At 42.8% G+C, this 12,041-nt stretch overlaps 1 protein-coding gene across 1 annotated transcript; it reads left to right on the top strand.

Moving 5' to 3' along the window:
- The first annotated feature begins 2,019 nt into the window (after positions 1 to 2,019).
- On the top strand, positions 2,020 to 10,972 carry LOC125550721 (PHD finger protein ALFIN-LIKE 8). The gene is made up of 5 exons (XM_048713791.1): positions 2,020 to 2,297; positions 2,414 to 2,446; positions 3,481 to 3,709; positions 10,118 to 10,244; positions 10,335 to 10,972. The coding sequence occupies exons 1-5, from the start codon at positions 2,207 to 2,209 to the stop codon at positions 10,617 to 10,619; spliced, it is 765 nt and encodes a 254-aa protein (XP_048569748.1). The 5' UTR covers positions 2,020 to 2,206; the 3' UTR covers positions 10,620 to 10,972.
- Positions 10,973 to 12,041: the final 1,069 nt, after the last annotated feature.

Genomic DNA, 12,041 nt, shown 5'->3' with positions numbered 1-12,041 from the left:
AGTGAAGTGCGGCAGTACCGCCAATAAGCGGTAGTACCGCCCCGTTCGGGCGGTAGTACCGCTACTGCAGTACTACCGTCGCGCTATGCTCTACCCTGCCTCCTCTACTCCCCTGTTCTACTTCTCCCACGGTAGTACCGCTGGGATGAGCGGTAGTACCACTCTGGCAGCTCTACCACCCCAAAGTTCCTAGCCGTTGCTCTATTTTCCTGTTGCTACCGCCTGAGTGGTAGTATCGCTCATTGGAGCGGTAGTACCGCTCGTGTGCGGGCTGAGCACATAACGGTTGGATTTTTTCCCACCCATAAAAGGGGGTCTTCTTCCGCATTGAACCTGATCCTTCTAGCTCGTGCTCTTCCCCCATTGTTGACCTTCTTAGAGCTTGCTATCTCTCAATCCCTTCATGAATTCTTGCTAGTTTTGGGGGAAAAGAGAGAGGAGATCTAGATCCACGTTTCCACCAATCACTTTCTCCCCTTTGTGAGGGGAACCGCTTGGATCTAGATCTTTGAGTTCTTGATGTTCTCGTTCTTCCTCTCTTTTTCCTCCATAGCTTTCGTTGCTTTGGTGGGATTTGAGAGTGAGGGACTTGGGCACTCTATGTGCCCTTGCGATTGCATTAGTTGCATCAGTTTGAGTTATCCATGGTGATACATGAAAGTTACAAGTCGAGAAGCTTATTACTCTTGGGTGCTTGGGCGCCCTAGACGGTTGTTGGTGTTCGGAGCTCAATCATTGTTGTGTAAAGCTCCGAGCAAGCGTCAAGGTCTCCAATTTACGGAGATCGCTCTAAGCAATTTGACGGGTACCGGTGATCGCCCTCAAGGGTTGCCAAAGTGTACGGGTTCGGTGACCGCCCCAAAGGGTTGCCATTTGTACGGATTCGGTGACCGCCCTCAAGGGTCCCTTAGTGGAATCACGGCATCTTGCATTGTGCAAGGGCGTGAGGAGATTACGGTGATCCCTAGACAATTTTTGGGGGGCATTGTGCCTCCACACCGCTCCAAACGAAGATTAGCATCCACAAGGGTGTGAACTTCGAGATACATAGTCGTCTCCGCGTGCCTCAGTTATCTCTTACTCGAGCCCTTTACATGTGATAATATCCTCTGATTATCAAGGAGTGATCAATGACATACTCAGAGATACATGAGGAAAATATGCTACAATCATCAAGGAGATTCAAGCTACGTAAGGCTAGTTCACCGAGTGTTCCTTCATCTTTGAAGGACGTGAGATCAACATAGAGGTACAAGAGGTACATAGCTTTACTACACATGCTTTAGGACTTTGGGTAGGACGCTGTCTGTGGTTCCTAAACCCACCCGATATAAATTGTCTTCTCATTATCCTTTTTTTGAGGGAGTGTTCCCATTATTTTTAATATCAATCAATAAAAAGAAGTGTGTTTAGACTAAAAAGAAACAAACACGCCCCAACGGAATGGCGGTAGACCAATGCGCAGGTGCAAGTCCCTACTCCCTCCGTACCAGTGCATAAATCATCTTATGTTGTGCACCCCGATGAAGGTGAAGGCGAAAACAAAAAAACTTAATGTTTATTTGCTAATTAATATTATTGCATGCAATGAACTGACTACTGCATCTCGTGCAACGTAGTCTAAGCCATTGAAAACATACACACCCCACGTTTCTTATTGGTTGATTTTTTTATTTATGTCAAGAAATAAGGAATAAGGTGAGAGTTAATGTGCAGCTTCTAAGTGTTTTGAAATTATTTGGTTCCGTAATATGACTGGTACATCTGTATGAATTTTCGCTTATTTCGAGGTGTGCAAAGTCGCACGGAACCAGAGACAGCCGCTGCCAGGACCCACACACCAGCGGCTCATCCATCGGGCATGCGTTTAACACGGCTTTACAGCGGTCAGGGCTTTGCCGCGCGTGACCGTTTTCTCCGGAGGCGCAGCTGAAAATCGCAAACCTTTCCTGGGTGCGAATGCAATTCCACCAGCAGAACAGGCAAGTGCGGTAAATTTGCAGATGGAACCTCGATGTGATTCAAAGCCCGCGCTCCGGTCCCCCGAACTGGCCATTCCGCTCCACTCTCTCCTCAAAATCCATCTCCTCGGCTGGTCGCCAATCCCCTCGCTGTTCCAAAGCCTTACTACTCGCCTCGGCCAGTCGCCTCCGCCACCAAAACCCTAACCCTAGCCCCGGAGCTCAGGCGACGCTCGCGCCTCCAAATGGACGGGGGAGGCACGCATCGCACGCCGGAGGACGTGTTCAGGGATTTCCGCGCGCGGCGGGCCGGCATGATTAAGGCGCTCACCACCGGTGCGCGCTCGCTTTCTTCTCCCCGGCCGATATTTTTTTCGAGTATTTCCGGGGTTCTGTGGTGAGGATTTGGAGGTTCTGATTAGTTTCTGGTTTTTTGGTTGGTGGATTTGCAGATGTGGAGAAGTTCTACCAGCAGTGCGACCCAGGTGAGCTCGCGACCGTCTCCGATTCGCCGTTCTCGGACCTCGAATTCGCTGAGGTTTCACATGGAAGTGATGCGGTTGTTTACCTGCTTGAGTGGAGTTTGTGTTTCTGGCGTGGTTTTCTCTTTGCCTCTTCTCTCAAGAGGAAATTTGTGCGCTACTTGTTGTTAACTTGTTATTGGCTCTAATTTGGGAGTCTCTCTGCCCCGATTTCTGTAGGGGAATTTCGCTGGAATTACTGTACCGGTGGGTTGGGGATTTTTCAAACCTTTAGGAAGCTTTGTGATTTTTGCAGGAAAAGCCACTGGATTGTTTCCCTCTGTTTTAATTTGGTGCTTCTTGCTTTCGATCTACTAACAGATCAGTTGTACTAGAAAAATGGTGCGTGTGCGTGTGCGTGTGGGTGGGTGTCAGTGGGTGTGGGTAAGAGAGAGAAAGGGATGAGGTGGGGCGCTTGTTTTTTTCCTGATTTGTTGACTAGTGCTCTCGTCGCCCTTCACACAGAAAAATGATGTGTGGTGCGGTGTAACCAAATGACCATGGTATCCATCTTATGAAGGGTATTTTCGGGCTTTTATTTAATTAGTCATTTTCCACGGACATAGTGCATAAGTTTAACAGTACTAGATCAGGCTATCCTGTGGAGAACTTTCGAGGCTTTCCAAGTTTTGGTACGCCATCTTCGTTTGGCATTCTTTTTCGCGTCTTTAGTTCACCACCACATGTCCTCGTGATGTCAGATGATATGCTCAATAATTTGCCATATTTTAGTGTATCCCGGATTAGTCTTCGTTGGCAGCTGTAGTATTTATCCCGGATTAGTCTTAAAAGTTGTATCTGTTGTGTTATGATCGCGAAGGCGCATTATAGAGTCTGATTGGACGGATCTTTTCCTCATTCTTCTTTTCTCGTTTTTGTTTCTTGGGCACACAGTTGCAGTCGTGCTGAGGCTTTCTTGGTCCTGGCTTGTTTTTATTGGATAGAATATAGTCTTGAATGGGACCAGGGGGCTTAAGAGGTTGCCATTTTGATTTCAGAGAAAGAGAATCTATGTCTGTATGGTCTTCCCAATGAAACATGGGAAGTGAACTTGCCTGCAGAGGAGGTTCCCCCAGAACTTCCAGAGCCGGCACTGGGAATTAATTTTGCTCGGGATGGGATGGATGAGAAAGATTGGTTGTCACTTGTTGCGGTGCACAGTGATGCCTGGTTGCTAGCAGTAGCCTTCTACTTTGGAGCAAGATTCGGGTTTGACAAAGAATCCAGGTATTGCATTTTTTTAGGCACGCAGCTTTTTTACTTATGATTTGCTTATGCTTGTATAGTGTTGCTCTACCCTTCATCTTTTAGCAAATGTTGTTGTGCTCTGGTTTTAGTCATATTCTGATAATGTGACCACCGGATAGTGAGGCCTCAGTTCATATGTTGTCAATGTAACTGTTTTTCCCACGGTGTGCATCAAGCATATTGGAAGCATAAACTTTAGTCATTTGCATGCTAGGTCTGTCAACGAGAAAACAGGCTAGACAAGACTTACCCACGCTTGGCTAGAAAGCAGCTTTGAGCTTCACAGTGACTCACTGAGCTTGACCTTTGCTCGAATGAAGCTCACAAAAGCTCTAGTTCGGCTAGTCAATCTCATTAGTGGTTAGGCGAAATCACGACCATTTACAAATCAGCACTAATTCCCAGGCTTGCCACTCTCCATCCTAGATCTTTCCCGAGTCGGAGTACAAGTACATGGACTCAACGATCTCGCCACTGTTGGAGAGGAAGAGTACACATATGGAGTGGATGTTGGGAGGGTAAGCACGACTATTGCCAGGGCCGCGGTAGAGCTGGTATCAAGTATTGTCGGCCACAACAGAAGGGATAGCGAAGCGGTGCTAGACAATGTCGACGGGGGCGAAGCAGCGGTAGGCATGCTGGGGAACCAGGTGATGGTCAATCGGGTGTGAGAGGGCATAGCCCAGACAATGGGGCCGGTTGCCCATGAAAGCATGACGTATTTTGTGATGGCTAAGATCTGATTTGAACGGTAGGGCTTGGATGACACATGAAGAACAAAAGACAGCACAAGAATCAATGTCCATGTTGCAAGCATAGCTTGACTTCATCGATAATATAGTTTTTTTGTCGGAAAATGCATTCTTGGTGAAGTATGATGTTTGCTTAGTTCAGATATTATAAAAACTCGGCTTTATCCAGATGAGCTATGCTCAAAAGCATACATGGGCCATGCCTCCATGAAGCTGTTCTTCTTCGCTTTGTTTACACCATTTGTTCTGCTTTAGTTGGTAAATTTTTATATCTGGTTTTGTGGCCAAACTTTGCTGTAGCAAACTTGCGTGCCCACAATATTGTAACATATATTCATTCAATAAAACATATTGATCAAAACTGTGTATTTTGGAGACTGTAGTTAGAGGGTAACATATATTGGACTGGACAGAGTATACTACTGCTGTATGGAAATGGACTTGTGCAGGAATGTTGAGAAAATACAGGGTTAGATATTTCAGTTTCTTGGTGAATAACTGTTGATATTAAATTTTGTGTCCACATGGTCAAGATGAAATGAGCACAAGGAACATTATACGGTATTTCAGATAAATAGTAAATAAACTTAATCTACGGTTTTGACCTGTGGGTTGACAATTACAGCATCATAAACAAAACCAAACCGAAATTAAGTTTAACTTGCTTTTTCTACCTGGATATGGATCTTTTTCTTGTTTTTTAGATAAAAGTTAAAAAATACAGCAGAATGAAAAACGTTAAATAGCTGCAATGTAGAGGAACTTTTGTTTTCTTCATTGTGGATCTATTAATTACTCCCTCTGTAAAGTAATATAAGAGCGTTTAGATCACTAAAGTAGTAATCTAAACGCTCTTATATTACTTCATGGAGGGAGTACTTGATTGGGTACATGAACCATACCATGCTTTGCCTTTAGCCTATTAGTGTTTTTACACAAAGATATATTGTAAAAAATTCTTGCTAATTTACTGCTGTACTCCCCATCCATGTTTTATCAGTGGCTTTTGACACATCATTTTCTGTCAGTTGGGCATGTCCAGCTGATAGTTAAGTTGGTGTAATTCGATGTTGGTTTTGTAAGCCTAAATAGGCTAAAATGTTTTGGAAGGTTCATTGCAAGGGAGGCCAATGTTCTGTAGCTGGCATGTTAATTTTATAGTACATATGATTGCCACCCCATGCTATGACGCTTTGTGATTTGTCACTCGATGTGTAAGTCGCTTTTGGGTCACTTGTTAACTAAGAGATGCTCTAATAACGATCACCATGGAATATTTTGTTAAAATTTTCTTTCCGTCAATATATGTGTGACTCATCTTGTTGATTTTTGTAACTAAATGACTCATCATATAAGTGCATCTAGTCGTTCACTAAATCTTTTGCCTCTTGTTTTATCATCTTTTATCTTGGAATATTCTTGTGTTATTGCATGTTATCTAGTCAAATTTGTTTTCGGTTTTGTGTGCTAGGTAGTCCCATATTATATTTGATTCTTAACAGACTTGGTGTTAAATCTAGCTTTAATTCATCCATAGATCCCCTCCATTCTATTTTGTTAGACTTGATCATACACCGTGTCTTTCTGCTTTGTTCCATTTATGACTTATCAAATTTTGTAGTAGGTAAGGAGGAATTTGTCCTTCAGGATTAGTCTTTTTGTTTGACTATTGTCCAAGGTCCAAAAAGGTGGAAGCGCACCTTAGCACTGGGGTGGTTGCCTTTTGCTTGCTTCGGCCCTTAGCTGTGGTCAAGGCATCCAGTGAAGTCCTCGGTGATGGAGGAATGGTGGTGCTGCAGGAGAGAGAGGCAGATGTGCTGCAGGGAGAGAGGAGGCATCGGGATTGTGTCGAAGCAGAAGTCTGTGGAGGCAAAGACTCGTGTGGTACACTGTTGGTGTTGTCGAAGCAAAGGATCTAGCAGCAACTAATAAGCAATGGATGGCTTAGATTCTTCCTCCAGCCTGTGAAGATATTTTAGGGTTTCCACATGGGCTAGGAAGTGTTTCCATACGAGCTGTAACTAATGGCCATATATGTGAAAAGTCCATTTAGGCCCCGAGCACCAGGCAGCTCGGAATCCTTGGCACAAACCCACCTTGCAGCTCTATACACTTCTTTATGTGTTCGTCCTATTGAACTTTTTTGATTCTTTTAAACAAGAATCTAATAAATTAGAATAGTGTCAGTGATTTTTTAAGAGAATCAACTAATCAGAGACTTTTAGTATCTTCTTTACATCGGGGAAATCTGCTGCTCCTGTCTTTCTCTTTTCTTTTAAGTTATGTCTCTTTCTTTTTGGTCCATCATGCTATTATCTAGGGGTATTCATATTATAGTTTCATATATGGATTAGTATTCTGGAGCGCTGCAGAGTTCCCTTTCCATGCATCCCAATTGAGATTTTCCATGGGTTGCAGATGTTCTGAGTTTCTGACATGACAAAGATGGCCACTCGATATAGGGGACTACAATTTTTAAGGTTTTCTTGACAAATTAGGGATAGTGAGGATACATTAAGTTCTCTACATATGCACTCTACGGTGAGACCATTCTATATGATGCAACAAGCAAGTTAACAGAACAAGTTAAGCAAGAATCACAAGTTAGAGAAGAGGATGTATCCCCAACCTTGCACTCTTGGGAGAGTGCTAATGTCCGCTAGAGCGGTGCGAAAACCAAAGCTTCTCGAGCGCCACGATAGGCTCACCCTATTCTCCTTGAGCCTCCCACCGAGGTTGCAACCGAAGTTGAAAACTTTTCTGCTAAGTCTGGGGGGCTGGCCGGAGGGTCCGGGCTGCTGGGGGAAGGCTCAACAGAAACATTACAACCCAATTGCATCCTTTCTGTTGTGCCCGAAGTTGGTTCCTGGGGTGCTAGAAACAAAACATAGCCAGGTTTTCAAAGTGGGTTCTCTCTTCCATGGGATGGGTTGTGAGTGCATGTAGGTTAGTGTACGTGAGTTGATTCCCACCAAATCTCCACTGTGCGTCCCCTCTTTTGAGTTGTCATTAACACCAAAACAGTTAGGGGCAAGTATGTCATAGCTAATAGTTTATCTTGCCCTAAAGAAGCCCCTAAATAATCTACTTGACCCTAAAATACCTGGGTAATCTACTTCGGCACATGAAATAACATATCTCATTTTCGTATTAATCTCATGGTTAACATTTCTATTTTTTCATTTAGTGATAAATTGAGCGGTTAGTGTCAATTGTTTAATGTACTATATTTTTATCTTCATTCGTATGGAGCTTCTTAGTTCTTGGTTGACACTAAGCGCCGTCAATCCGATGTGGAGATATGTACGAGATTTCATATTTAAACAATAGATACTTTTACACTAGATGAACAAATCATTATAGCACGGTGATTGTTTCTCGATATGTACGAATATATTTGTAAAATTCATTGATGATTTGTTAAGTTTTGGTCGACTCAGACAATAGTACTTTTGGTACTTAATGAACAACTATTACATTGGAATGTTATTTTTAGATTCGCATGAAATATTTGTGAAATTATCAAATAATTAGGTAATTCTCATTGGACTAAGACAATATTCCCTCTGTCTCAAAATGTATTCCTATTCCCTCAACACACTGAACAACTTCTTAGATCTGTATGAATGAATTTGTAAAAGTGAGAATTAGTTAATTATCTAGTTGACTGAGACATATATATATATTCCCTCATACCTTTTCACTTTAATCGTACATGGCACTTAAATCTTAATATTATTAATAGAATGTACTTTTATCAAGCATAATTACTCTTTTTATGTGGCTAAGGAAAATAATTGTACCAATATCACATTGTCATTATTATTTTAAGATTACTAACAATAATTGTAGCAATATATTGGTGAGCTTTTTACCAAACATTGAGCTAGGCTTTCACTGACAGTAATCAAATGCTACTCTTTATTACCCGCCCATTTGTACGAGGCTACCCGCAGTGGGAGTATCATAGCTAGTATCATGCATGCCAACTGGCAATTTTGATGAGGTGGCATCGAATTAAATGAAGAAAGGGAGGGCTGGTATCATATTATTATGATACTATATCATAATAAATTTTATGTTACTATGAGTCATGCATGACAATAAATAAGATCATGTAAGAGACTAATCTATGATACTATGCATGATATATGATGCTCCCCAGTCCCTACTGTCAGGAAAGTTCATTTTTTATTGGTTGAATCTGTCAACATGTGTCTTCCATTACTTTGAGTGGTTTTGTCTAGATAAATTCTTTGCCTCATTAACCACCATCCTCCTACTGTCCCACCCACCTACATACAGTAGCACTGTTCAAATTGGCCACACCACTCACCGTATTGCACCACCGTTAATCTGCAGATTCCAATGCACAAATCAACACTCATGATAGATCTGCCTGTCGCTCGTCTCCCAAATCGCTGTTCTTCCATACTCCCTCCTTTCTGGTTTATTGGGCCTATCTCTTCTTTTTTTTAGTTTTTCCAATTTGTTGGTCCCGTTTTCGTTCCTCTTCATCAACCTTTTTAGATTCTGAGGCAATTAGAAGAAAACTAACTAGTGCATGTGGCTGTTTCTACTCATTTAGTGGCCATGCATACATGCGCTGGAGTTAATGCCAGATTAAAGCACCTTTTTTGCGGGGAAAAAGTGCTAATTGGACAGTTTTGCAACCCATGTAATTTGTTCCAGCACTCACTATCTACTTTGGTTGAGGAGTTTTTGAGTTAAGCCCTTTAAACCAGAAGGGAGGGAGTATATGCCTCCATCCCAATCTCCTCTGCTCGTCAGCTGCTAGGAGATAGCACTGGAGCTTCCCGCCTCCCCCATCTCACCTTCGAGCTCCCATGGCGCTGCAGCCCCATCCTCTCCTCTGACCTAGTAGCTGCCTACCCCTAAGCCTCCTAAGAGCTGGTGCTGGGTAAACGCTCACCTAGCACCTGGAGCCTTTTTAAGCCTTACTACTGTCCATGGAGTATCTCTTGTTTTCTATGCATATTTTGATTTAAGTTTTTGATACATTATTAACATCATGATCAACCCATTCCTGCTAATGAATAACGAATTTGCTGTTTTAGTCATCATTTCTTATAATCCATCAACAGTTGAACCAAAAGATGTGCAGATATATCAGTAGAGTTTTACAACGGAGTACGCGAAAGGACACACCACCTAAAATGGAACTACCATTTTGTAGGAACAGACATGCATGCATGCACACTTGCAATTGAAATGATTGTACATGAGTAAATTGAAATTATTTGAGCAGTTCTGGATATGCAAATTTGAAAATTCAGTTGGAGTATCTACGGTCAACAGTTTTTGCTTTAAATGAATTGTCTAGGTATTTCTGCTTATCAAATGTTGTTCTCTTGCAAATGTGAAGTTTGGTTAGGTTGACAGGTGAGCCTTTTTATGTACTCTCTTTGCTGTTGTTGTGATCTTTGGTTTCTTATGTGGATTCTGAGATTAAAAAATCGTTAACCATCTTGTATAGATACAAGTTTTCTCTTGTCATATTTAGTCCCTTTAGATATTTCATTCTTTTAAAGGTGTGATTGTATTTCTTATGATTGTATTTCTTACATATAGTGAAGATCAGCGTCATTAGTTACATTTTGTGTTTTTGTTGCAGGAAGCGGCTTTTTAGCATGATAAACAACCTCCCCACCATATATGAGGTTGTCACCGGAACTGCGAAGAAGCAGGTCAAAGAAAAACACCCCAAAAGCAGCAGCAAGATAAATAAATCTGGCACTAAGGTAATGAACCATTTTCGTTTTACTGCAACAATGCTGACCTAAAACTAAGCTCATAATTTGTTGTCTTGTGGCGCAAACACACTTCCCCAGCCATCTCGCCAGCCAGAACCCAACTCAAGGGGTCCAAAGATGCCACCACCTCCGAAGGATGAGGACGACAGTGGAGGCGAGGAAGAAGAGGGAGAAGAACATGAAAAGGCATTATGTGGTGCGTGTAACGATAACTATGGACAGGATGAATTCTGGATCTGCTGTGATGCTTGTGAGACATGGTTCCACGGTAAGTGTGTGAAGATCACTCCTGCCAAAGCTGAGCACATCAAGCACTACAAATGCCCAAATTGCAGCAGCAGTAGCAAGAGGGCCAGAGCATGATATCGGATTCCTCCATGGCTCATGTCTGAAGATCCAAGGATTTGACTCACTGTAAAGACGCATGTGGGACGGAATGCCCAATGGATGTGCATTCAGTTGTTGCTTTGAGATTAGTACCAGCTTTAGGGGTCTTGCTGTGTTGTTATTTGGTGTATGTCGGTGATGTTCTAGATTTACTTGTAGTCGTAGCAACTAATTGTAACAGCTTGTATGTCTTGGAGCCTTGTCAGTGCGCCTGTTCTGGACTCTCAGTGTCCTAGGTCCCGTGATGTATCATGTCATCATGTACCCTTGTTGTAATTTGTTGAAGAATCGCCTGTTATCTTAGCTTTTACAGCCTAGTTATTTGGACATGGTATCTAGCATCTACACATGGTTCCACTGTTTTAGAACTTGGTAAATGGTAAGTAGTTGGGTGTTTGTCTACTCGGGAAATCACGGCTGCTGGTTCAATGTTTAAGATGGATTGTCGGCGGTGCTTGCCACAAGTGTAGGTTGTATTCCCCTTCTGATGGTTTGCTATCCTATCTTTTGGTTGTGGCAAAAGCTCAAAAAAGTTTGCCTGCGAATACATGTCACTGATCATGGACTTATGTTTCAGGTATAGATAGTGCCCACTCTCCGACGCTTTTGAGGCAGCCTAATCTCCGAGTAATCTGGCGGGTTTGACTTGTGCAGTGCTCGACTTTTGTGAGATGGAACACACGCACCCAGATTGGCAAGAGGCAGGAAGAGGCAGGAAGAGTAGACTGCATCCGATGCCATTGCTGCTGCCCCGCTAGTTTACACGCAGATCTGCATCAATCAAGGTCTCCTTTTTGTGCCGCTCCTCTCTTTTCCTCTTTTCCCGGCCTGGTTTTCTGCTGGTGATGTCCCTGTCCTACTAGTTGCAACCTATCAACTTTATCTCCCACTCTGCCCTGCCAACCTTGCCTTTTTGACTTGTCCAAGTTTATCGCATTTCTTTTTCTTTTGTGGTCTCCTTCAGCGCTTTCCAAGCGCTCCAAATCCTGGCGACAACAATGGGCTTGCTGTTCCGTGAGATTTTTTCTTTGGCTGGTTAGCGTGTTGGCTGTTTGGATAGATATGACGATGATTCAAGTGGCACACAAGTCAGGTTCCACGCCGGCTTCTACTATACTGTAACAGATAGCGCCTAGCTGGCAAGCAGGTTAGCTTCTACTATACTGTAACATCTCTTGTGTCAGCTGCAGTAAGTAGGACTTGTGGCATTTTTTATGTGCCAAACATCCATTCGCTCCTGTCTAGTCAGCTTATCTTCAATTCTTTGTGTTATATAAAACCACCACCATCATAACAAACAACAAAGTTTTTAGTCCTGAACAAGGTAGGATAGACTAGAGCCGAAACTCATAAGATCTTGAAGCCAACTCATGGTTTGATGCACCCTTGTCTATGGCT

Source organism: Triticum urartu, chromosome 4 (genome assembly GCF_003073215.2).
Source record: "Triticum urartu cultivar G1812 chromosome 4, Tu2.1, whole genome shotgun sequence".
Taxonomy (NCBI): Eukaryota; Viridiplantae; Streptophyta; class Magnoliopsida; order Poales; family Poaceae; genus Triticum; species Triticum urartu.
The sequence above is the reverse complement of the archived record's forward strand: the minus strand, read 5'-3'. Positions and strand labels throughout refer to the sequence as shown.

What these genes read in the sequence shown, in the direction of transcription:
- LOC125550721 (XM_048713791.1), top strand. Translation starts at nt 2,207, where the DNA reads ATGGACGGGGGAGGCACGCATCGCACGCCGGAGGACGTGTTCAGGGAT. An exon ending in GATTAAGGCGCTCACCACCG is followed by an intron (nt 2,298 to 2,413) that starts GTGCGCGCTCGC and finishes GTGGATTTGCAG; the next exon opens with ATGTGGAGAAGTTCTACCAG. An exon ending in CTACCAGCAGTGCGACCCAG is followed by an intron (nt 2,447 to 3,480) that starts GTGAGCTCGCGA and finishes TTTTGATTTCAG; the next exon opens with AGAAAGAGAATCTATGTCTG.